Source organism: Camelus ferus, chromosome 25 (assembly GCF_009834535.1).
Source record: "Camelus ferus isolate YT-003-E chromosome 25, BCGSAC_Cfer_1.0, whole genome shotgun sequence".
Taxonomy (NCBI): domain Eukaryota; kingdom Metazoa; phylum Chordata; class Mammalia; order Artiodactyla; family Camelidae; genus Camelus; species Camelus ferus.
In genome coordinates this window covers 36603753-36631020 of record NC_045720.1, presented here as the reverse complement: position 1 = coordinate 36631020, position 27268 = coordinate 36603753, and the positions used below count along the sequence as shown (strand labels likewise).

The window sequence follows — 27268 nt, the reverse complement described above, 5'->3', positions numbered from 1 at the left end:
CGTTCAATATTTAGCTTTTCAGATAAAGTGATTGCAGTCTAAATGGTTTATGAAAAATTATTAATGCGTAAACAAAGACTTTTAATACAAAGTTCTTCTCTTAGTATAATCTTAGATAAAAGTCAGTTTTTAGGCACCCAGAAGGAACCTGATTCCTTGGTTATTTGGTTGGAATTTTTTCTTTGGAAAGTATGTACCAAAGAAATACCAGATGCTACATACAGTACAAGTAAAGCAAAGAGAGACTTCAACTTCCTCGACAGCCATCCTGGCTGCAGAAGAATCCTGGGTCAAACAAAAATTCCCTGATTAATACTAGGTGAGACTGTCACACATCCCTTAAAAAAAAAAGCAGTCAACAAAAAGAAAGGAAAAGAAAAAAGAAAAAGCAATCAGACAGCCCTATCTATGCTGTCTGAAAGCCCCCACAATGTTAAAACTAGACTAGACAATAAGGATGAACACGGGGGAAAAGATGCACAGAATTGTGAATCTGCTTCTCTGTAACGCATCACAGCTGACAGAACCATCATAGCCCCAGCCTGGGTGTTTAAGAACAACTGTGTTTGTGGACCTTTTCTAAGGAACCGTGTGACAGGAGAAACTGGGCACTACGGAATAGTTAGTTACACGGTCAAGGCAAAAGGCTGCAATAATCTAAAGGAAGGCCCCCAGCACCAGCCAGCCGTTCATCACAGAGAAGCCGCTCAATCTGTATTCTAGTGAGTGTGGACTCCCTGGGCACAGACCCAGTCCCACTCCTGTTCTAGGCAAAGGGAGGGGGATGATAATAAAAGCCACTGAGTGCACTTCAAACCGGTACACGTTTAAAAGGAGACTTGGAGGAGGGAAACGGCCCTGCAAAACAGATTTCAGTTCACACAGAAAGTAGAAAAGAAAATGCTTTGGTCAGCAACCCAACCTTTATCAGGGGATAAATCAATTTGCAGCAGCTGTGGACAGGCCATTTATATAAAGGCCCTGGGCAGATTAATTAAGGGAAGCGAAGTTAAAATTTAAGGGGGCCTGGAGTTACACTAAGCAAGTGAAGTTGGCCTGGAGTGGCTTCCCCGGCTCTCCACACCTCCGGCCCCTCGCCCTGAGCTCTGTGGCTGGGCTCAGGAGCTCCTCCACGGGGAATGCTAGCTATTCCTGAGCGCGACAACGTAGGTTCTGGAAGCAGCAGCCACGCTGGGGCACGCTGGGGTTCGAGGTGCGCGATCTTGAAGAACAGTCATGCTCAAGCCTTCACTACGCTTTGCGAGGAATAAGAAAACCAAGAGCTGCAAGCCTCCCCAGCCAAATCCTTCAAACTTGAAAAGCCGGAGGAGGGGAGGGGCGGATGGAGGGGGTGGGGGGAGGCTGGGGCTATTTTTAGTAACAGTCTTGGTTCACACCCTACTTCCCGGAATCAGTACTCAAACTCTTCCAAGGGTTGACTGCCCTTACCGCCACCCCTCTCAAAAAAAAAAAAAAAAAAAAAAAAAAAGTTTCGAAAAACGGATTTACGCGCCTTGTGCCAACCTAACCGTCTTTGCTTAAGGAGTCCTGGCCCCCGAAGTCCGCCCTGGGAGAGAGGTCGGGGGGCGCCCACCAAGCCAGTCCTTCCAGGTTCGCAATGAGAGAGGTGGGCGGCGAGGCCCGGAAAACGAAACGAATTCCCGGGACGCGGCTCCGGGCCTGGGCTCCCCCCCCCCGGGCGGGGGCGGCCGAGGTCAAGGCTCCGCTCCTCGCTCCCTGCTCTGGAGAGATGCGAGCCGAGTCCGGGCTGCGACCGGGACACCCGGAGGGCCACGGCGGCGGGGCCCCGGGCGCGTGGAGGTCGGGGCAAGAGCGACGCTGCCCACCGACCTCGGGCGGCAAAGCCCCAGACCCGTCGCGGGTGAGAGACGCCGACAGGGGCTCAGGGGGTCGCCGCCCGTCGCCCCGGTGGCTTCCCACCCGAGCACCCCAACTGCCCGGGAGGAACATGCAAAGTTCGCAGGTGGGGCGCGAAGCGCCGGGCGCCGCTAAGAGGACCCCGACCCCAGGCGCAGCCGGGTCTCAAAGTTGAGATTCCACCTCTCCTGCTCCTAGAGCTGTTTTCCACTATCGAAACGAGCCTCTCCTTTCCAGATTAAAAAACACACACACAAAACCCACGATGAGGGTTTAGGGCCACCTGCCAAACACACGGTATGTACCTTGCCCAGCTGTTTGGCCGGGGTGGGAAACACGCAACATCTTCCTGCTCAGATATCGCAATCATGGAAAGAAAATTGTTGTAAACCGACAGTGCGGGGAATCTAAGAGTGAAAACTGCATGCTTGGCTGACCCATGAAGTTCAGTGTCAACGGAGACTGGAGTCACTCGCGATGTTCCTCTTTGCCCTGGTGCGTAGTTCTACCCTACTTCGGCGACAAGTACAGCCGGCAGCCTCTCGGCAGAATAATCCGAATGAAAATGACGGTCATCAGAATAGTAATTAATAGTAACAGCCAGGGGCCCGTCCCCGCAGCCCGCCGCCCGCCCGCCCGCCGGCCCAGCCCTCCCGCGGGCACTTACACTGCACAGGGCCGGAGAGTCCCACCATCCGCCACCGGCTCCGAGCTGCAAATAAAACTTCCCGTCGTCTCTGCCGGCCCGCGGGGCAGAGGGGCGAGGGCGGGGCGCCGCTTCCCTCTCGAGGCCAGAGTGTCCGCGGCCACGGGCCCACGCGCGCTCGCCACCAGGCCGCGGAGTCGCGCGGCGGAGCGCCTGCGGCCGCCCGGCGCTGCGCACGACGAGCTGCGGTGCGAAGAGCCCGAGGTCGGGGACGCCAGCCAGACGCAGCCTCCACGCAGCACCCAAGACTTGCGGAGCTCAGCTTTGCTCCGCTCCGCTCCTCCCGCCTCCCTCCCTCCCTCCCTCCCACCCTCCGCTTTTCTGTTGTTGCTGCTGTGGCAGACAAATGTGATGTGGGGCGCAGGGAATTGCCACTGTCACAGGCGGCGTCTGCGTCTGCCTCGCCCGCCCTCGCTCACTCTCGAGGAAGGCGACGCATTTATCTGCAGGGCGGCCGGGCGTCCGCCGGGGAGCAGGAGCGCCGCGCGCTGTACGCCGACAGCGCCCGCACCAGGCCGGCTCCGGCGCGCGCCCGCGCCCGGGGCGCCGCGGCCGCTCGGGAGGGAGGCGGCGGCGCGGCCGCCACCAGGTGCAGGGGGGGGAGGGCCCGCGGCGGGGCGGGGGCGGGTGGGGAGGTGGAGGTGGGAGACATCTGCGTCGTGCAGGGGTCACGGAGGTCAAGTATATGTTAACAATGGGCAGGCCCGGCTCGCTAGGGCGCGCGGGCGGGCGGCCTCCCTCCTGGCCTCGCCCTCTCCCGTGCGGGCTGGACGCGGGGCTGGCTCCCTAATGATGCCTTCCCGGGCCGCCTGCTCGCCAGCGGCCCGAGTGCCCTGCAGTAACCCAAGACGACCACTTTCCCCGGCCATCTGGAGCGCTCCTGGCTGCCCTGCCTGTGTCTCCTCACTGGCTGGAGCGACAGCTCTGCTAGAAATCAAGCCACTCTCAGATCTCCTCTCTAATCCCCTTCTGTTAGCTGATTTCCAGGCTGACTGTTTGCTTTCGCATTAGATAATAGCCTTAGAGAAAACAATTATCATTTTCTTTTTTTCTCTTTGTTTTTCTACTTCTTCCGTAGTATACCATTAAGAGGGGCCTCTTTCTAGCTCACGTTTTTGTATCCCCCTCCCCCAGACATTAATATCAATACTGGGCGGGGTGTGGGGGGCGGCGGTGGAGAGTCCCGGCGGAAAGATAGGGTGAAAGAATTCCAGATATTTCCAGAGTAAATAAATAATCTCTCAGTGAACAGGACTGACAATTTGTTTGTACAGAGCAAAAAGGGCTTGAATAATAATGAAAATATTAATATGTAGGTCAAATATGATCAGATAATGGCTTGCCATGATAAGTAAAATGAAATCGTTTAAAATTATTGTGGAACGGTGCCATGACTGCAAATGTTATTCTGTTTAGTGCAACAATTTGAAATCCTGCTCTGAACCATGTTTTTTCCCAAGTGGCCTAAATCAGTGCAAAACGTCCTGTGTGCATGTTCCTAAATCTCATCTTTACAAAGGAAAAAAACACTTAAGACAAGAGTCAGAGTGGGCCTGAGGCAGTGGGAACTGATGAGACATTCGTGGGTTTTATTTTTTTTAATGGTGCTTCACATATTTAATAGTGAGTCAAATCCCTTCCCCCATCCTTTTAAACCCAGCTGGAGCCTCCAATTCTGAAGTCTTTTCAGACTCGACTAATTTTTAGCAATTCATTTTCAGAAAACACTCATTGTACATTCTGCCCTCTCCTTGGGACATTTGACTAATGAATTATAATGGATTAATGAATTGTAATGTTAAGTCTTGGTATTTGATATTATGATGCTCTTAATTTGAATCTCAAATTTTATCAAGTTGTACATTCTTTAGTAATTTCTGCACTACAGCTTTTTAAATTTTTTGCTATCCTTGCAAATCTTAGCATCATTACTAATCTTAAAATATAAAGTTTTATGTACATGACCATAACTCCTTTGTGTAAGATATTGTCAAAGCTTACTTATATTTTCTTTAAAGAATCAAAAACATTTAATATTTCAACATTCTATTATTTGTATCATTTCTTCTGGCCCCAAATTGAAAACCAATAATTTAGATTCTGGAACTATACACTTGTCCTTATTTGACATTAATAAAATGCCATCTGAATCGTGAATGATTTTTGTGAAATATTGTGACTTTTAAAACCGTATTTTAAAATTTAGAATTGAAGTACATCAACAAGTTTTAAGATGTAAAACATAGGAGGAGAAATAAAATATACATATCATGCCACTTCTTCCTGTAAATTGTGCCAAAGTAGGTGTGAAATTATAATAGAAACGTTAAGCTTCAAAATCAATGGAAAGCAACGTGCAGGAAATCAAAACAGTTTTACACCCTCAGGTTGTATTCACACCACCAAGGCATATATTTAAATCCTATTTTGTAAGATTCTAGATATCTTACAGGGTCCTCCCTTTTGCCAGTCATTCTTCTGGAAAAAAAAAAAAAAATCATTGTTCTAGTTATACTTACTTCTTTAAAAAACCCCAACATTTTCTACTCAATTTGACTTTACATCAGATAGGATATATCACTAAATCTGAGATTTTTTAAAAATTCTGATAACAGCAACTGAAGAACGAACATCCTGATGTAGATGGACTCAGTATATTCCTTAGTCCCACTTTCCGCCCCCCTTAAAGGGCCTGTGCCCTACAAAATGTAGAACATATTTTTCTGTATGTTTTTATATCCTTATAACTATCCCCTAACTCCTCTATTTGGAGCAAATGGTAACTCTGGGCACCAACTCAAGCATGGGGTGATTCTTGCATTGCAAAATCTAGGAAAATAAACCCTATTAAATAAAAGGGAGGAGCTCACTGGTAAGTGTAGTGGGAGGATGTGAACTACCTGGAAGCAACACAGGTCTACAAAATATTTGGTTACACTAGCCCTGGGGTGGGAAGTATACACGACGTAACATGTACAATGCAAGAAACTATTAATTGATACTTTTTAAAAAACCAGTCTAAGCAGACAGGAATCAGGATTGTCTATCTGCCACTCACAGCAGAGATCAGGTGTCTGTACGTTCAGGACTATTCACTTTGCTTAGCCAAACAATAAAAAAAATCCATATATATGTATGTATATATATGTATGTATTTTAAGAGTAGATAGTTTAGAAAAATAGGCATCTACCCACCCTAATGAAGTCATTAAATTGAAAAATAACACTCAATAATGTGTTAAACTATAAAAAACCATTACTAGTAATTTTCTTTCTCTCACACTCTAAAAGATCTTTTTCTCACATCATTAAATTTTCATTATTGTAAAGGTACCGAGTTCTTTCAGTTTACAGGTTTATTTTTCAGTGATGTTACCTAAAATGCTTTTTGTTTTTCCTTAAGATAATCCTAAAGAGAAAAAAAAAAAAGAGAGAGAGAGAAAAGCAGAGAACTTTCAATAATACAAATTTCAGATGAGTGCTTATGATCTCCTTCAGAGACGTGTGACTCCCCTCGCACAAACAGGAATCCCGATACAAAATGTCAGCAAATCCTTAATCAGCACTTTCGACATTCCTTCTTACAGATTTTAAAGTTTAAATGACTCCCACACTGTGATTGTTTTCTGCATATCTTGTAAAAGTCCTCCCAGTTACCTCGGCTGATGCAATTTCTTTCTTACCATGTTACTTATTTTTAACAGAAATGGTTTATTATTGTATTTGTGAAAAAAAAAATAGAATAGGATCAATGAAAAGAATGGGAAACAATCATTACATTTTCATAAATGAAGAACTCACCCTCCTTGCAATTTCTCTCCCTTTTGCTGTGTCATTTTTTGGGGCTTACTTTTGGAGATCTGTATAGACAAGTTTTATTCCAAATCTTTGCAGTTTTGTTATTTAACTTGCTTAAGATTTAATTTTAGAATACGGACAACAAATAAAAGAGTACATTTTAGAGATCTTTTTATCTTATTCTGTAGTAGGTAAGTCACATATACATAGTCAGTGTACATTGTAAATATGTTAGCTCTTAGGAGAACTAAGATAATAAGGTTTTTTTTAAATAGAAAATATACAAGTTCAACTAAAAATGCCTCTCATCATCCGTTCAAATAAGCTGATCGGTTTGGTATGATTTTGCTGCAAAGCCCACAATGGGTTTGGTTTTTATTTATGGTCCCTCTGTGTTCAGATAGTCACGTGTACTTTTCTGTACAACTTTCAAACCAGTCCGCACTCAAAAAGCCAAAGTTGCAAAATTTCAATTACTTATTTAATTTGCAAGAGGAAAAACATTTTTCAGTTTGGAAAATAATTCACATCAGTATTTCTTTAAATAATGAGTTTTCCTCTTCAAATATTTAAATATTTGTATTTCTCAGACTTTGACACATGAAACTCTGCAGGAATGAATTTACTGCATAATATGAAACACACACATGCATGCATACCATACATATATAAGGGTTTTTATATGCATTACTGCCTGTAATCTAGTAATTATCTCATGTGACGTTTCATAGCTAGTCCATGAAAAAGAATGATGCTCCAAGAAAAGTTTATTCACATGTTTCTAATTTACATTAAATATTTCCCACCTCCATCTTTAAAGGTTGATTTTTAAAATACCATAAACCAGAATAAAATCATGTAACACCCATCCCCCACTGAAATTCTGTATTTCTCACTTTTTACTTAATGTGCCTAGAAACGTTATTTTTCCTTTTTTGCTGTTTTTTTTTTCAATTGGTGATGATTCTGTGTATATACTTCTCAATTAGGTACTTATTTCTGTGATATAACTATGCAGACAAGAGTTTTTGTTTTGTTCACTAAACAGTGCTTGCCACATATTAGGTGCTCAATAAATATTTGTTGAATGATGAATGAGTAAGATTAAAAAGCTTCATCACTGAGATGTCATGTCTACACGAATCAAAACACCATCACTGTGACTTCTTTCTAACTGAGTTATCAAGAAACCTAAGATTTTAACACTACCAATGTTTTAAATGAAGAAAATGTGGGTAACCAAAGAAAAGGGTCTTCTGGGTTGTTTTATATGGTATTTCAATACTTCTTGTAAAGTGGTGAATTTGATGTGAAAAATATATGTTCTCATGTGTTTTTAACTGTTTATAAAATTATTCTAGATTGTGCAATAAACCACAAGTATTTCTGAAATTTTAGTTTACTTTCTACAATAAGTTAGAAATTTTAAAAAATACTATGCAAAGAAACTTGAAGGTAGGGGAATCTTAGAGATAAGACATTCTTTCCTTCTCGTCTTGTATGGCAGTTGAACGATGATACACACATCAATATGCAGTAAAAATTCACAAGCTGTTTAATTTGGGGCCTGTTCTCTTTCTTACACTTAACTCTGTATCATTGATAGTTTAATATAATCCAGATTGTTTAAATGGTGTTTACGCTTAGTAAAGAGTCATCTTTATTTGGAAATGTATGCCTTAGTTATGAAGGATCAGTGTATCTGTGTACATATTAAATCCACACTTTAAAAGATTCATATGTTATGGTATTTTAATCATCTTATTTTCCCTAATCCTTAAAAAATATCAGTTGACTCCATAGAGTACAGCAGTCTGATGCATCCCATACCACCTCCTGAGACTGTTTTCATGTGGGAATAACTCCGCTCCTGTCGCGCACCCACCTCTGGGGGGAAAAACAGCCGCCAACTGGCTCACAGCTCGGCAGTGGGAAGAGAAGACATTTTTGGCGCACAAATCTGTAGCAAATACAGACTGCCATTAATCATGGTCAGCATGAAGTTGTTTTGCACAGTTCTTATTTTTTCTCAATGGGCTGGCCACCAACTGAGAAACCCCAGGGTCTCAGTGGAAGATGCTAAGAAGCGTGAGTCCAGCACCTGGAACCAACGGAGACCCCTCCCTGAGTTCCCCCCCAAGACCTCATCTCTGCCTCCAAGGAAATCATTTGCTCAGTACACCTTTTAGCTTGGGCACCTATAAAACCGCAGTCTGGGCGATACCGACCACCCCGTTTCCTTACATGCTTTGCAATTTGGTTCCATTTCCTTGAGAGGAAACAAATTTTATAAGATAGGAAATTTTGATTTCTCATGTTTTATGGGGAAAAGAAATTCCTAGACTAACATTTGCCCTAAGTATTCACATTTTTATTTTTAAATGAATATTCCTTATTTAATATTTTTACAACAAAGATACATATATACATACAATTGTTTGCAGTCTTAATACGTCTCATGGAAACTGTACTTTCTAGTAGAAAAGAACAAATATATTTTCCCTTAGAGCAGTGCATGTCAAACTTCAATGTGTATACTCAGCACCCAGACTCTATGTTTAGCGCAGTATCTGGGTCAGTGGGTCTGGGCGGGGGCCTGAGAGTCTGCATTTCTAACAAGCGTCCCAGGACGCTGGCCCACATAGTCAGGAACAAGACTTCAGAGATTACTGGAAGCACTGAGAATATCATTCCCTACCACCGTCCTCGTACACACCGAGCCCCACTTCACAGTTTGCACAAAAGCCCACAGCATTCACATGCTCACAGAATAACCCAGAACAGCCTACGGGACTCTGAATCCATAAGAGGAGAAAAGCGTGCGCCCCCCCCCCCCCCCGCAGTCGGCGAGTCACCTGCAATCGGTGAGGGAAACTCATTGTCAGACAAGAATAAAATAAGCAGCCACCAAAGTGTTCATCTAAACAAGACTAGAAGGTCTTCAGTAGTTGAGCCCTGAGTGCGCGATTACTGCAGGAGGGGTAGGTCACTTGGCGCTCTCCCCTGGGAGGGCAGCGACAGCCACCCTTTGCCTGGGACACTGCCCAGTGCAAGGTATCACCGAGAGGAGGTACTGCAAACTAAGAGGATTCACGGTGCGCAATTCTTTACAACCTCCTTGTGCACGACCGTGGGCCGTTCCCACTCCTGACTGCCTGGAGGCGGTGAGCGGAGGGTCTTCAGTGCCGGATTACGCGCCGAGGGCTTCGCCCAAGACAGCGCTCAGCCCAGCCTGCCGCAGCTCACCCGCTTATGAAATTAGTGTACTTCACCGTATTGACGTGTTATGACAGTTACGCCGAAGTGCACTGGTTTAACTGAAAGGCCCAGTGCTTTTAAAGTTTAATGACAGTTGAAGACCAATAGTTTTTTCATAAATGCAATCGTGTAGACATTTTCATTCTTAAACCTTCTGCTTGGATCTCATAGAGGAGATTTGAACACTGGGAGGAAGGTTAGGCTAGGCTTCTTTCTTGTAATTGGTTTTGAGTCTTTTGAGTTGGAGGAACACCCAAAGCCCTTGCAAATGAAAAAAAAAAAAAAAAAGAAAAAAAAAGAAAAGAAAGAAACAAAAAAATTCATGTATTTTGACAGCGACTCTCTCTCCCCCTATCAATAATTTGATATACTTTTGTGTTACAAGTCTCTTATATTTTCGCCTCATTGGGTACCATAATGGCAAATAATTTATGTTCAGTCTACCAGAATACCACTTCTTCAGTTCTAAAAAAACAGCAATAAAAACAAGGAGAACAAAGTGATATAATCAAAAACTCTTAATAATAATTCTTTGCTGCAATTTGAATGAATGCATACTTTCCCCACCTCTAGCTCCTGTTTCTAATATTGGAGGAGGATTTACACATTTTTTCTGAACAATAGATTTTAATTAAGAAGATTTATTAAAGACAGTTTTCATTCCTGTGATTACATTTCCAGTTTCTGAGACATCTGCATTTCAAAATGCACTGCATATTTTCACAAACACTCCACAATTCCCTTGGAGCATTTTGGTATTCCAGTTTCCTCTAACCTCCTCTTCACATCTTCACATTCATTTGTGTGTCCCGTGTATTTGTGCCTGGTCAGGACTAGACGTTTCTTCGCACAGGTATTGTGTTAGGACGCAGATTCAAAGCATTCCCGTTCTCCGTGAATCAAGACTTGTAAAAGGAACAAAGACAAATTGAGCTCAGTCACACATGTCTAACAAAAGATCTAGACCTCTTACAGACGTACTTGGAGCGGCAGGGTAAACAACTGGGCTGAGTTTGCTTTGAAGTTTAAGGCATTGTTATTTTAATGGAGTGGGAAATTCATTTAGATAGTGGAATCTGATAGTTACCCAATTAAAGTGCTTTTTGTCTATGTTAATGTACTTTGAAATTTTGGGTTTTCAAAATCCACTTTTGCCAGAGAATTATTCAAAGATAGAAGCAGCTTGAGCAGTAAATTGTCATTTAGATTTTTGTAGGTGTCTTATATAAAATTGTAAGCCAATGTATTGCACTTGACCAAGGTGTAGAGAACAGAAACACCCCCGGGGTTTTTTCACTCGGCTCACAGGGCTTTGCTATAAGGATGTAAAGGGAATTGCAGAAGGCAGGAAACCATCACTAGGAACCACCCAGGCCTCACAGGAGGAACTACACCTGCAGTGACCTAATTATGTGTGTGTTTTTCCTTGCAGCCCACCCTGATGCCCCGCCGGCTCCCAGCCTGAACATGCTGGCCTTATCATGACCCTGTGTTCTCTCTTCATCCTTGTGTTCCTTCCACTCCCAACTAACCTCTTGGTCCTCTCCCTCCTAGACTCCGCCCCCTCATTGCTCTGACCATTTTGTGACTTCTGATAACTCCTGGCTTCTCCTTACTGTCATGTCTGTCTTTCAACTCCAGTTCCCCTATTAACTAACATATACTATCTTAAAATGCAGAGACAGAGACTGGTGAAATCAGTCAACCACCATCTCTACTTTGGAACCAGACCACCTTGTTAGCTGGAGGCTCGGTCGGGAGTCCATCTTGGTCCGATCAGCTGTGGTCAGGGTGGCAAGGTCGTGTGGACAGCTTTCCTCAAAGGAAATCCCTCACAGAACATACTGGACTCCTCCTTAATACACCAAAATAACAAGAAGGGGCTTGTGAAGAAATACGAGTTGTTTTAAACAGACTGTGGATATTTGCCTGATGTGAGCATGGAGGAAAGTGTAAATTAACATTGACATTGAGTGATGAAATGAATACCTTTGGAATTCTGACCATTCTTGGAAGGTCTTCCAGATTTTATGCTGGTGTTCATTATTGCCTCTCTAAAGACAGTACAGTAGAAAGAAAGATCTTAAGCTTTGCTGTCTGTGAAAACTGGAGTTGAATTCCTTTTTGGTAAATGGGTGGCTTGAAGTCACTCAGCTTTATGTTTCCATTTCCTCACCTGGAAATTACAAGATGTCCATAACAGGATGTCTATTTAGCATCCATCCCGTATTTCCCCAAATAGATGTGAGCTGGTATCCAGCCTTGGCATGAAGGGTGGCAGATTTTTTTAAATAATTTGCTACTTTTTAAAAAAATCTACAATTTTTTATTGAAGTATAGTTGATGTACAATATTATCTAAGTTACAGGTGTACAGTATAGTGATTCAAAATTTTTAAGGTTCTACTCTACATATACTTATTATAAAATATTGGCTGTATTCCCTGTGTTATTCATTATATCCTTGTTGCTTATTTTATACAAAATAGTTTTTAACCTCTTAATCCTCTACCATTATATTGCCCCCCTTGCCTCTCCCCACTGGTAACCACTGGTTTGTTCTCTGTATCTGTGAATCTGCTTCTTCTATGTTATATCAACATGTTTGTTGTATTGTTTAGATTCCACATATAAGTGATGTCATATAGTATTTACCTTTCACTGTCTGACTTATTTCACTTATCATAATGCCCTCCAAGTCCATCTATGTTGCTACAAATGGCAAAAGTCCATTCTTTTTTATGGCCGAGTAGTATTCCATTGTATACATATACCACATCTTCTTTATCCATTCATCCAGTGATGGATACTTAAGTTGCTTTCATATATTGGCTATTGCAAATAATGCTAATGCTGCTATAAACATTGGGATGCATGTATCTTTCTGAATTAGTGTTTTCATTTTCTTTGGAATGTATACACAGGAGTGGAATTACTGGATCATATGGTAGTTCTATTTTCAGTTTTTTGAGAAACCTCTATACTCTTTTCCAAGGTGGCTGCACCAATTTACATTCCTACCAACATTGTATGAGGATTCCCTTTTCTCCACATCCTTACCAACATTTGTTATTTGTGTTCTTTTTGATAATAGCCATTCTGACTTGTATGAGGCAACATCTCATTGTGGTTTTGACTTGCATTTCCCTGATGATTAGTGGTGTTGAGCATCTTTTCATGTGCCTGTTAGCCCCCTGCATTTCCTCTTTGGAAAAATATCTATTCAGTTCTTCTGCCCATTTTTTAATCAGGTTTTTTTTTTTTAATGCTGAGTTGCATGAGCTGTTTATATATGTTGGATAGTAACCCTTATTGGTCATATCATTTGCAAAGATTTTCTCCCATTCTGTAGGTTGTCTTTTCTGTTTTGTTCATGATTTCCTTTGCTGTGCAAAAGCTTTTAAGTTTAATTAAGCCCCATTTGCTTATTTTTGCTTTTATTTCATTTGCTTTAGAAGATGGATCAAAAAAAAAAAATTGTCTCCATTGAATATTCTTGCTTTCTAATTGACCATAAATGTGTGGGCTTATTTCTCTATTCTGTTCTATTGTGCCTGTGTTTGTGTCAGTACCACACTGTTTCAATTATTATAGCTTTGTATTGTAGTTCAAAGTCAGGGAGCATGATTCCTGCAGCTTGCTTTTCCTTAAAGAAGGAAAAGCTAAATATTTTGCACTGCAGCTGCCTTGCTTAGCAGACAGGACAGGACAGGAAACACAATGTTCTTTTCATTCGCCATCACTCTCCTTCCTATGCCTGGATGTCTTGCCCTGTCCCAGCCTGCACTGTATCACAAGCTGATTCTTTTCTTTCTAGTAGCCACAGCTCCAATATCATTATTATTGTTACTATTACTAGTCTTAACTTTACGATGGGAAAGGTGGAAGACCTAAGTGATGGGAGTGGGGTGATGACACATGGGTAGAGAAAGATAAATGGCTTCTGTGGTGTGTTGTGATCATGATTTACACTTTGTAAGCCATTTACTCTGAAGTTTAATGGCACATACAACATACACATCATTGTGCTAACAGTTGGGGAAATGGTTCCAGGAAATGGTTCCAGGAACTGGCTGTTATGTGAGGTAAAGTTGACAGCTAGATAACACTTTTATGGTCACTTTGAATAGAATAGTTTTCTTCATTTAAATACATGTACATCTCCTCATATGCACAAGCACACAAGCAAAAATGTATGTGATCACATGTACATTCACACAACTATATACTTAAAAATATCTAAGCGGAGGCAAATGCATATACACAGGATATGAATTTTCTTTCACATCTTCATTTCCTTTGAATCAAGTCATGTCTGATTTCCAGTCCCTATCCCAACAGGCCGATGGGAAATCCAGTTGAGGGGGGAGACTTTCCTCACTCCCCGGGTTCTGCATGGTCTTTGGGTCTTCCTGAGAAAACGTCTGAAGAAGTTAATCATTCTTTCACCCACGCTAGTATCACTGAGGTTTCTCTCACCCAAGTCATAATGGCTTCTTGAAACCCACAACTTGACCCCAATACCCTCCTGAGTTCCTGAGTGGACAAAAGAATATTTGCAAAATATAGGGGTAGGGGATTAAGAAGTGGCAAACGATTATGTATAAACTAAGCTACAGTGGTATACTGTACAACACAGGGACTAGAGCTAATATTGTATAGTAACTATATACAGCCTATAAAATTGTGAATCATTATATTGTACACCTGTAACTCATACAATATTGTACATCAACTATACATCAATAAATAAATAAGAATATTTGCAAAGGTGGTGAGTGCGCCCTCCCACTATAGTTCATACTAGGTGCCAGGCTCTGTTCTAAGTAGCACTTCCCAGGGGTCACTTCATTCACTCCTAAAACAACAGTGCAAGGGAGGTACTTTTATGTTCCCAGGAAACTGAGCCCAGAGCCGGAGTAAGTTGTCTAAGGTCTCACAGCTCGTAAACAGCAGAGCAGGATTTGAACCCTGGTAGTCTGGGTTAACATAAGTCTGGGCCAGCCTCAAGGGCCTTGCCAGGACTCCCCTTGCCCCTCAGGTCAAGTCTCAGGGGTCAGGGGCTGTAAACACCACTGAAAATCTTGTTTCTCCAAGCTTGGCAGGGCAAATCCAAGGGTAGAAAAAAATTCTGGAGAGTCTCCAAGCTCAGCTGCACTGAGATCTAATTCTAAGAGCAAGCCTGTGTGGCTATTAAATGGCAGAGGGCTGTCCACTGAAATCTGAGCTCCCTCCATGCGGTCACGAATTGAAACACCTGGACCTGAGGAAACTGTGTCTACTTCCTTAAAAGGGACATGGCAGAAAGCTGGCAACACAACTGCTAACTGGTAGCCACTAACCTGGGCAGAAAAAAAAAGTCAGGATTATTCCAGCAATGTCCCCTTTTTAGGGAAGAAGACCCCCAAGTTAAGAGTTTTTAAAATTACTTCTGCTCTCAAAAAAGGAAGAAAAATGAAAGTGAAAATGGGTCCAAATCATCTCTGCCTAGGTGTTCAGGAAAAAGTAGCCAGGTAAGGCAAATGCAATGATTGTCACTACTGGTTCTCAGTCTTTGCGCCCCCAGGGTCCCAGCACAGGCCTTCACATCCCACCCAAGGTGAAGATGTTTCAGCTCCTGAGCCTTCTCCTTAATACCAAAAACCCCACCCTACCAAGCAAAACACTTGCTTCCCTTTAGAGATTGTCTTTCTAACTTTCTTGATCACTTCCCTTTGTTTGTTTTTTTTTTAAATTGAGTTATAGTCAGTTTACAATGTTGTGTCAATTTCTGGCGTAGAGCACAGTTTTTCAGTCATATATGAATATACATATATTCATTTTCACATCCTTTTTCACCGTGAGCTACCACAAGATCTTGTACATATTTCCCTGCGCTGTACAGTATAAACTTGTTTATCTATTCTATGTATACCTGTCAGTGTCTACAAATTTCAAACTCCCAGTTTGTCCCTTCCCACCCCCTTCCTCTCTAGCAACCATCAGTTTGTATTCTATAACTATGAGTCTGTTTCTGTTTTATATTTAAGTTCATTTGTTGTCTTCTTTTTTTTTTTTAGATTCCACATATGAGTGATATCGTATGGTATTTTTCTTTCTCTTTCTGTCTTAATTCACTTAGAATGACATTCTCCAGGGACATCCATGTTGCTGCAAATGGTATTACGTTGTCATTTTTTATGGCTGAGTGATATTCCATTGTATAAATATACCACAACTTCTTTAACCAGTCATCTTTCGAAGGACATTTAGGCTGTTTCCATGGCTTGGCTGTTGTAAATAGGATCACTTCCTTTTGTTTTTCCTAACTGACAAGTACAAAAGGGATCTAGATCCCATCATTTTCACCAAGGCGGCTCCTTGGCTCACTAAAATAAGGCTGTAGGTCCCAGGATTGACCTAACTGCTCACAGTATAAGCTAGTTCCTATAGGTGAGAACCATAGAGGACGTATATCCCACATATGTGTATACTCTTAATACAGCTGTTTTTTTTCTATTTCTAGAAATCACTACAGCGTTATTTATTTTCCCTAAAGTAGCAAATATTTTCATTTTCTGCTATATTACTATTCTAGCTAAACTGTTCTTTCTAGGGAAAAAAAAGTTAAGACTTGACTCAAATATATTCAGAGATGTCACCTAGCATTTAGTCTCTGGAAAATGTACATATTAGCACGTAGAAATATACCATTTAAAAAAAAGATTAGCTGCCTCATTACAGATTTCACACATAATCTGTCAATTGGCTAAATACGTGCTGAGTGTCATTAGGCTGTTCGGTGAAAGATGAGTAGAGGGCTGGCTTCCTGCTCCTCTAGGGAGCACAGGGAGTTGTCTTTTAAAGGAGAAGATTTTAAGAGGAATATCTGTGTTCTCACTCTTCGAGGTGACTAAGATAGTCCACAACTGAACTTCCTTTTGAGCCACTAACTTAGTGCTATGATGGCAATTGATTTATTTTTTAAAAATACAGGGGGAGACTACAGCTCAGTGATAGAGCACATGCTTAGGATGCACAGGGTCCCAGGTTCAATCCCCAGAACCTCCATTAAAAAAGAAAAAATACGGATTTGCTGGCCCTCTTTCAGATTTGTTAAATTAAAATCTGAAGGAATTGAATTTTAAAACTTATTTTTAGCACCTTTCTAAAGTGAGTTTTATGCCAGAAGCATTGCATTTCTCCACTGGGGGCCTCTGAAATTTAAACAGTGACCTTCAAGATTTGGTCCTGTCCTTGGCCAACAATGTGATCTTAGGCCACACTGTTCATCTCTCTAGATCAAAATTTTTGTATCTGTAAAGTGATACAATTGCTCCAGTAATCTCTAAAATCTTTCCAAATCTATGTAGTGTGATGAGTCTACAAAGAACAATTTAAAAGCTCCTGTCTCTGAATCAGATTAAAAAGGTGATCATAGGGGGAGGGTGTAGTGGTAGAGTGTAGCTCAGTGGTAGAGTGCATGCCCAGCACGCACAAGGTCCTGGGTTCAATCCCCAGTGCCTCTATCAAAACAAATAAACAAACAAACAAACAAACCTAATTATCTTCCCCCATTTAAAAAAATTTTAAAAATTAAGTTAAAAAAAAAAAGAAAGTGATCATAACACATTTGAACAGCACTTCAGAATCTTAGAATGCTCCTTCTTTACATATATGCCTCGCCTGAGCCTACTAGTGTTGAAAAGTAGAAAGGAAAGTTTTTACCCTGGTCGTTTTACAGATGGAAAAACAGGTTCAGGGAAAAATAATAAGACTGTTCTTCAAAGTTAAACAGAAGTGGGGTGCTAGGCCAGAATCCCGGTGTTCAGATAATTATACTTTTCCGTATTCGCATGCATTTTTACCTGACCACAATCAAAGTAACAATATAAAACCAGTACCATCAAAATTTCACTTTTGTTTTTATGTTTTCAGGAAGAATTGTAAAAACACAATTTCAAAGGTGGGGATTACATTTTCAAAATAAGCTTGCGGTATTTCAATTCAGATTAAAGTTTCCCTTAACCATGAGCCTTCCATCCCCTGTCCTATTGCAGCAAAGACAATATGATGTGCCTTCCAAAATAGCTTCACATTCTTCCCCGACACACAGCTAAGCTGCCTTTCCCAGGCTCCTTCTAGACAAGTAGGGATAGTTGTTGAAATATGAGTGTGAGTAATGTACATATCCAAGGGGTGATCTGTAACATCCTCCATGCCCGTCACCCACTCTTTCTCCTGCTTCTGTGGTGACTTTGGAGCCACGAGCTGAAGGCAGCATACCTGCTAGATGGAAGCAATCTGGCTCCTTTAATTAAGACTGTAAGTTTCATTTGTTTGTTTGTTTGTTTTTGAGAAAAGAAGGAGCTTTATTGCAAGGTCTATCAGCAAGGAGTCAGGGCTCAAATCTGTCTCCCTGAGACAGGGCTTGGGGCGAAATTTAAGAGGCTCAGGGAATTTCAAACTCAGAAACTGACTGGCTAGTCTTGAATCAGTCCATGTCAACCAATCCTGCCGCTGGAAGCCAGGTTTTCCTTACGGAAGGACTTCTCCCTTGGTCAAGGGCTCAGGTGGCAACATTTCTATTCTTTGAGTTCTGCAGTCTAAAGGTTCTTTTGGAGAGAGGGGGAACTGGGTGGGTAGTTAGGTTTATTTATTTATTTTTTTAATGGAGGTACTGGGGATTGAACCGAGGACCTTGGGCTTGCTAAGCACAGCATCCTACCACTGCACCCTCTCCCTGACAGTAGTCTGGAGACTCTTGGCCCTGGGGTCCTCCCGGAGACACACATGGACTCCTGTCATGCACATGCACAATGCTGTCTTTGTAAAATAACTCCCGATTTGAGGACCAACTCCAGGAGCATCCCCCGACATCCTCACTTCCATGGGACCATATCAGCAGTGCCAAACTGGCGAGTGTTAGACTAGTGAGATTTTGAGGCAGTTTATGACAGCAGTTGAGCTATTTCCATTAGTAACACTCAAGCTGTGTCTCTGGTTCTTCTGATTTGGTGCTCTATGAGTCGGTAATCTACATATTCATTTTATCATCTTACAAATGTTTTCTCTGGAATTACACAGCATCCTTGACTTACCTCCTCCTAAACAAAGCAAGTACCTTAGAAAACTTCTTAACCTCTATGCTATTGCTTTTAAATTTTCATCTTCTCTCTCTCTCATTCCATATGTATATATACACAAATACACATGAACATATATACATATACACAATACATATTTACAGACACATTTACACATGTAAACCCACACGGCATTATCAGAGTTTTATATAGTCAATATTCTTTTAGGTATATCCACATATTTATCATTTTCATTGATTTTTCATTCATTTCTGTAACTGCAATCTTCTGGCTAGAATAATTTTCCTTCTACCTAAAGAATTTAGAATTTCCTTTATAACAGGTCTACTAGTAGCAACTATATATCTGGGTTTTTGTTTGGTTTTGGTCAGAAAATCTATTTATTTGACCTCTGTTCTTTTTTCCCCCAGCTTTATTGAAATATGATTGACATATAAGATTGGGCAAGTTTAAGGTGTACAATGTGTTGATTTGATTGATTTATAAATTGCAAAATGGCTGTGCAAAAACCCAGCATTGTATCAGCCTCCACCTCCATTGTTGTCGTTTCTTTTTTATGATGAGAACTTTTCATTTACTCTCTTAGCGACATCAAATATCTGATACAGGATTCGTAGCTCTAATCACCATACTGTACATTAGATCCCCAAACTTGTTGATCTTATAACTGGAAGTTTATACTCTTTGACCAGTATCTCCCCATTTCCCCCACCCTCCATGCCCTGGTAACCACCACTCTGTTTCTCTGATTTTGTCTTTTTTAGATTCCACACATAAGTGATACCATACAGTATTTATTTTTTCTCTGTCTGACTTAGTTCACTTAGCTTAATGCCCTCAAGTTTCACCCAAGTTGTTGCACATGGCAGGATTTTCCTTTCTCTCTCTCTCAAACACACACACACACACACACACACACACACACACACAAACTTCTTTTCCATTTGCTTGGAAACTCATCTAGAAAATAAGAATGGCGACAGCGTAAGGCATCACTGCAGAGCAACTCGAACGGTGAGACTGGAACTACCATTTGGGGTGGGAAGAGGCCGTCCATGGCTGCAGCTCCAGCTGTGACTCGGGAAGTTATTGTCTTCTGATTATCCCATCTCAAACAAATAATAAGGTCTCCTGGTCCTCTTGCCCTACTGAGAATTTGACAAAACAAAAACCCTTAGAAAACCTATTAGAAGACCCTCAAACTTAATTTTGGCTATAGCCCAAGATTGAGAACCAATGCTATTTGTTCCTGTAGTCACCGTCAAATTCACTGAGTAACTTTTTTGTTATGTGTATTTTGCTGGGATCTGGGGATGTGATGTTAAACAACACAGATTCACATCCAAATGGAAATTAAAGTCTAGGATGAGGCTGGCAAACGTTTTCTATAAAGAGACAGATAGTAAATATTTTCGGCTTTGAAGCCCTGTGGTCTCTGTCGTAGCTACTCAGCTCTGCTCTGGTCGCACAAAGGCAGCGTGGACAATGTACACCTGAACCTGTGTCTAATAACACCTTATTTGTGGACTGATATTTGAATTGTATATCATTTTCTTTTTTCTTTTCTTGTTGAAGTATAGTTGATTTACAATGTTTCAGGTGTACAGCAACGTGATTCAGTTACACACACGTATGCATTCTTTTTCAGATTTGTTTCCATTATAGGTTATTACAAGATATTGAATTTACTTCCCTGTGCAATACAGTAGGTCCTTGTTGTTTATGTATTTTATATACAGTAGTTTGTATCTGTTAATCCCAAAATCTTAATTTATCCCTCCCCACCCTTTCCCCTTTGGTAACCATAAGTTTGTTTTCTATATCTGTGAGTCTATATAATTTTCATGTACCACAAGATATAATTCTCTCTTTTGATTATTTTTTCAATCATTTATTTGTGTGAAGACCTGTCTTAGGTGGCAGGCTGTACCAAACAGGTGGTGTGCCTGATTGGGCACATGGGCCATGGCTTACCAACTCCTGGGCAGGAAGAAAAGAAAGATACTAAACAAACAATCACTCCAATAAATATGTGGTTGCAAATTGAGATAAACAGGTGAAGAATTAAGCATACCAGGGGGCCCGGCTAGTCTAGATGGGAGGGTAATGAGACCTGAAGGAGGGATGGGAGCTACGGTGCTCATTCAGCCCTATGTGGCTGAGAAGCACTTTCTAAGGAATTCTTTGACAATATGTCATTTTCAACTTTCTGGCTAATCTCTCTACAATCCACCCAATCGCTTTGCCCTATGTCTGTGCCTTGTGGAATCTTTCTTTTCTTACGTAGTTTTCTTTGTCAGAATACACCATCCATATGTGAGTGGTTGAACCACAGTTAAGACTTAAATAAAACCAGTTATGACAGCATTTTAGATTTACAGCGTGCTTTGATGGACTCTGAGATAATGAGGCTGGATTAGGAGTTACAGCCTTGTGGAATACTGACGAGGCTAAATCTGATCATTTTTCTCGACCCTCAGAGTACTGGCCTCAGTTTGTGGCTTTTAATTTTTGTTTTGTTTTGTTTTGTGTTTTGTTTGGTCAGCTATTATTTGTCAGGCATTAGCAAAAGCTACTATTTGAAACGGAGAATTACTCTAAAATAGACCAAAGAAACAAAAACCATACCAGACTACCTTTAAACCAATAATCGGGGGAAATAAACTCATTTATTTTAATTCCCATGGTCTCCGTGCTATGCCATGGGCTTTTTGCCCATCTTCAAAGCTGAGCATAATGACTCGCTGGGCGAGGAAATGAATAGGCTTCATAGTTAACACGAGTCTGTTAAAACGCCTCTGGTGCCCACTTTTCATGACAGGGCTAGCTGCTTTTTGGCAATCAGCAAACTGCAGAAACAGTTCCATCCAACGTGAGTCATTGCTCCGCCGACCGGAAGCGAGACTCTCCCTTGGGAGTCTCCTGTGGTTGCTACGTGTGTTTCTTGCTGTCGCTGTTTTTGCTCCTTTGAGATCACACTTTTATGCTAAAAATGCCATGGATTGTTTGAGCTTCTAAATGATGCAGACGAGGCGTGTGTCCCTAAAACACTTCAGCAGCTGCCAGGCTAATCTGAACACTCAGCAACCTGAGTTAGGTGATGCCACTGAACAGAGCTGCTGGGCACACTGTACTGAGTCAGACACAGGCGGCGCGCATCTATACAGAAACGGTATGAAATGGTGCCAGACACTTAGCTCTATTATCTCACTGATCTCCACAACGAAATAAAAGGTTGGGGAGTTACTGAACGGTAGTGATTAAGAGCAGATGCCTAGTTCTAGACCCCCCAGCTCTATCCGTTGGTAGTTTTGTGGCCTTGGGCAATAATTTGACGCTCTGTGCCTTAGTTTCCTTATCTGTACGGTGAGAATAACCGCTCTAAGGCAGTTGTGATGATTATAAGAGATAATTTTAGAAGTGCTTAGTATTGAACCTGGTACATGGTCAGCACTAAAGATAAGACGGCAACTGTCATCCTCACTTAACAGACGAGGAGCTGAGGTTCAAAGTGTCTCCCTGACTTGCCCAAATTCACCTGGATGTAGTTAGAGAGCTGAGATGTGAACTCAGCCTGACTCAAGAGTCCTTGCATGTCACCACCACGTTGTTATCTTCATCATTATCACCTGCATTATTATTATCTGTCAGTAATGGTCTCAGCAACAAGCCGGAGGAAATCCTTGTCAGGCGTACCATTTGGGGTGTGTGCACATGGCCACCGAGAGTTATTTTTGGTCACAATCTCAGGCAGGAAGAAAAATCGCTGGATGTATGAGGAACTTTGGAGGCAAAGTTATCAAAATCTATAGCCTACACATTTAACACCTGTCCCCTTTTACACACACATAAACACACACATAGGAATTATTATTAGGATAGATTCATGCCAAATAACTTGTTTTTACTTGAAAAGTATTCACTAGAGTAGAACCACAACTCAACAACTACAACGTCAGCTACAAATTTTACCCTGAGACCCTTAAATCAGGGCCTGTTGACATCTTGGGCATCCTTGAATGGGCTGAAAGACCACAAACACCTGGAGTTTGTGTACAACATCTGGGTTGTGTGTTTGTGTGTTTTTCTTAGTAGAGAGGCTATGATCATCATTAGATTCTCACAGAGGTCTGTGACTCAAAAAAGTGAGAACCACTGATTGATTGATTGATTGATTTGTAACTGAAGTACAGTCAGTTACAGTGTGTCAATTTCTGGTGTACAACACAATGTCCCAGTCATGTGTGTATGTATATATATATATATATGCATACACACATATGTATACACACACACACATATATTCATTTTCATATTCTTTTTCATTCAACGTTATTACAAGATACTGAATATAGTTCCCTGTGCTGTACAGAAGAAATTTGTATTTTTATCTATTTTTATATGTAGTAGTTAGTATTTGCAAATCTCAAACTCCCAAATTTATCCCTTCCCACCCCAGAACTGACTTAAACTTAAAGCTGTCTCAAGGGCAAGATGGGGGTAGAGGATTAGGGCGTACAAACTACTGTATGTAAAATAAATATGCTGCAGAATATCTTGTACAGCACAGGAAATGAAAGCCAATACTTTATAGTTGCTTTAGAGTATAATCTGTACAAATTTTGAATCACTATGTTGTATACTTGAAACTAATATTGCAAATAATATCATAAATCAATTATGCCTCAATAAAAAAAAAAACTAAATTAACATTAAAAAACAAAAAGCAACTAAAGGCTGTCCTTCTATACCAGTTACGGTGATGGTTCCCTGGAAAGCCTGGTGTGCATTTAGTCCTTATGAGGTCCCTCATTCCTCTCTCTGCTTCCCGACTCTGCTCCTGGGCCCGGTCATTCAACACAGCAGAGACGTTTCGTTTAGGATCAGAGTACCCAACACAACACTCCATACAGGATGAGCAATTAGTGAGTGTTAGTTACAACCAGATTTAAGTGTAGTTAGGGTAGTGTCATTCAGGAGTTGGTCAAGTACAGTTTGCACCTGTTGTTGTAAATAAAGTTTTACCGGAACATGGCCACAATCAGTAATTTACGTACTGTCTCTGCCCACTTTCCTGATACAAAGGTGGAGTCGAATAGCTGTCCCAGAGCGTATTGGTCTCAAGGTCTAACATAGTTATTTCCTGGCCACTTACAGAAAATGCTTTCCAACTCCTGATGGAGTTGAAAGAATGTTGGCATCACAGGGTGAACTTGAGCTCTGGCTCTCCCATTCCTTGTGCCTGACCTCGTGCAGGTCATTTAATTTTAACCTCAGGTTTTCATGCATAAAGTGGGGGTCCCTTCTGCTCACTTTGCTTCCTCTTTATAGTTATTATCATCAAGATCAGATGTGATAATGTTTGCAAGTATTAAATGTGCATTAGTCGTTCTGTTAGTAGTAAGATAGTCATCCGCAAGTTGCCTACCAATGGTGACATGTTCTTTCTCAGAAAAGGATATAGAAAAATAATTTAAAAAAAACTAAATACAATAACAATTCTATAATATGCCACAAAACAGTTACTCTGTGGAATTTGCCTTCCAAGGCAACTAATGATTGTGTTATTTTTTTAGGGAGGATAAATAAATACTTCCTAAATAAATTGCCAAATAAAATACTAAACAGAAATAAAAATACCCAAGTACATTTTCTTATTTAAATGTCTGTTCAGCTGAGATCTTTGTCCTTGATTTTAGGCCTTGCTGTTCACGGCCGCAGACAAGGAAAGGCTTAGACAATGAGGCTTGTGAAATTTGAGCTCTGTTTCACTTAGGTTGCCTGAAAGAACTTCTCACAAAAACATCTTATATTTGTGAGTATCATTGGTAAATGCTTGAAACTTAAAAAGGAAATGGCATGATTTAAGCACCAATTTTTGTGAAGAAATAAAGAAATGGATGATTTACCAATAATCTCACATACCCACTTAACGTCCCCTTAAAGGGAAGCTTGAAACTCTCCTCAGAAAGAGGAGATAGTATTCATCCCTTCTTTCTTCAAGCATTTGATAGAGAAATTTAAAATATGCATTTTTAAGCTAAAGCTCTAAACTGTTCTTAGAAACAATGAACAGTATATATATATATATATATATATATATATATATATATAAATAAAGTGCACAGTTGTCAAGTAAAAAAATGTATTTTTTTCTTTCTAGTGAATTACAGCATGATATATTCTCGTTAAGCTTCACTGAAATGGGCGGTTATTGTTTCTCAGTTATTTAGTTCTACTAATGCTATTACTTGGTTTTGTTACCTTCCTCTTTAGCTGTTAGAAAGCAGATCAAATCAGGGAGAAGGAACTCACCTCTGGGCAATCAGAGAACTAACAATCAGGGAGTTGATGGGTGCTTAAAGAGTGAAGAATTCCTGAAACAAACTCTACAAATACAAGTTAGATTGTAACCAGATTAACTAATTTCATGACCTACTTCTACCTGCGTATAGAAAGGCGAACAGTACAGTACATTGGAAAGAAATAGTCTGAGCCTGGATCCTGCCTCCATCTTGAGAAATTTACTTATTGGAAGGTAATAATGTGTCTCAGAGAACTGAAGGGAGGGTTGGAGACCCACTCTCATAAAAACAACAAGTATCAAGTTAAGATCTGAGGGACAGAGTGCAGGACTCAGTGGGGAGTCTCCTCAGGGTGCTGCTGCTGTAACGAAGAAGCTCCATGTCTTTTTTTTTTTAAGTACAGGTTATTACTTTTTAAATTATTATTAATAGACTTTTTTTTTTTTTAGAGCAGTTTCAGTTCACAGCAGAATTGAGCAGAAAATACAGAGTTCGCACAGAGCCCTCCCCACCCACGCATATAGACTCCCCTGCCCTCAAAAACCCTCATCAGTGTGGCATATTTGGTACAATCGATGAACCAACATGGACACATGATTATCAACCAAAGTCCACAGTTCACATTAGGGTTCACTCTTGGTGTTGTACATTCTATGGGTTTTAGACAAATGCATAATGACATGTAGCCACCACTACAGTATCACACAGAATCATTCATTGCCCTAAAAATCCCTTGTGCTCTGTCTATTGAATATAGATTATTTTTTGACTCATACTTGATGCTCACAATCACTACTATAACCAGTTAGAGAAATTCCTGCTGGAAGACGGATATTAAAAATGAATGCATGTACATCATATTAGCCATTTTCACAATAATGCTGCCTACCAAGAACTCTACACAATTTAGTGCCATCCAGTGACAATCATTCCATTCATCCACATGTCTATCTTCACCTCACTCTACTCCGGTGCAAGCCCCGTAGGGTGAATGGGGCAGCCTGGCTTGCATATCTATTTCTTGACGAAGGGTAGAGCAGAGCACGTTGCTTAAGGGGCACACCCAATCTGAGGCCACACCCAATGGGAAACAGCTGGTTATCAAAGGAAATCAGAATGCTGTTAGCAAAAGAAAAGGACATGGAGCCTAGGTCCTGCAAACTGTAACAAAGGCAATCATGCCTGCCCCCTCGGGTTGCTAAACACAGCAAACGCAGCAACATATTTAAAATATGTATCCCGGAGACTCCCACTTTCAAACAGTAGCTAAAGAGCAACCTCAATTTAGACTTTGCTAACTAGTAGGAAGTGATAAAACCTATACCATCAAAGGGGGAAAAAGATTTAACTCTCCCTTCAATTCAAGGCATAGCTAGATTTTGTTGCATGGAAGAGAAACGATCTGCGTGGCTTCCAGGGCTCTGGGGAGAGAGAGGGAGGGAGGAATGAATAGATGGAGCACAAGGGATTTTTAGGGCAATGAAATCATTCTGTATAATGCCATGGTGGTGGCTACATGTCATTACGCATTTGTCAAAACCCCATAGAAGGTATAACATCAAGAGTGAACCCTCATGTAAACTGCGGACTTTGGTTGATAATCATGTGCCCGTGTTGGTTCATCGATTGTACCAAATATGCCACACTGATGAGGGGTGTTGAGGGTAGGGGAGTCTATACGTGTGGGTGGGGAGGGCTCTGTGCGAACTCTGTATTTCTGCTCAATTCTGCTGTAAACCTGAAACTGCTCTGAAAAACAGTCTATTAAAAAAAAGAGAGAGAGAGAAATGATCTGAATGTAGCTAGGAAAGGCATTCCTTACCAGATGCTATATTCGTCCCGGTCTGAAAGATCCACAGTGTGTCCAACTAGAATATAGGACACTCTCCGCTGTGTGAGTGTTACCTTTGAGAAGACTGCAGTACTGGTTTCCATCATTACCGCCATCTTTCTGCCTTCATTTAGAAATAGAAAGTTCCCCAGACAGCTGGGTGGAAGTGGTCATGGGAAACTGAGACAATTCTGAGAGACAATAACTATTTGTTGCATTTTGTTGACTTGGGAGGTTGAACTCACGAAAGGCATTGTAAGTGGTGGTGGAGGCAGAAAGAAACTGTAACTGTAACTGACAGTCAGACTGTAACTGACACTTACAGTCCTGCCAGTTAGAAACTGTAGGTTTTCTTCCGCTCCATCAATTCACAGCATCAGAGAAGCAAGCTGATGGGGATAGAAGAG

At 41.2% G+C, this 27268-nt stretch overlaps 2 protein-coding genes across 6 annotated transcripts in view; both read right to left on the bottom strand.

Moving 5' to 3' along the window:
* Positions 1 to 3162, bottom strand: part of RUNX1T1 (RUNX1 partner transcriptional co-repressor 1) — a 139054-nt gene extending 135892 nt beyond the window's left edge. The window contains exon 1 of one of the 5 annotated variants that reach the window (XM_032468057.1): positions 2546 to 3162. Coding sequence is in view for 2 of the 5 variants with exons in the window: in XM_032468051.1 (XP_032323942.1) it covers positions 2546 to 2573 (28 nt within the window). In the remaining 3 variants the exon portion in view is untranslated. The remainder of the gene's footprint in view (positions 1 to 2545) is intronic. The other 4 variants (XM_032468050.1, XM_032468052.1, XM_032468051.1 and 1 more) reach the window with 4 other exon arrangements.
* LOC102520157 (40S ribosomal protein S2-like) overlaps positions 3024 to 27268 on the bottom strand; it is a 133283-nt gene continuing 109038 nt past the window's right edge. The window contains exon 6 of the mRNA XM_032467889.1: positions 3024 to 3236. Within this exon, the coding sequence (XP_032323780.1) occupies positions 3024 to 3236 (213 nt within the window). The remainder of the gene's footprint in view (positions 3237 to 27268) is intronic.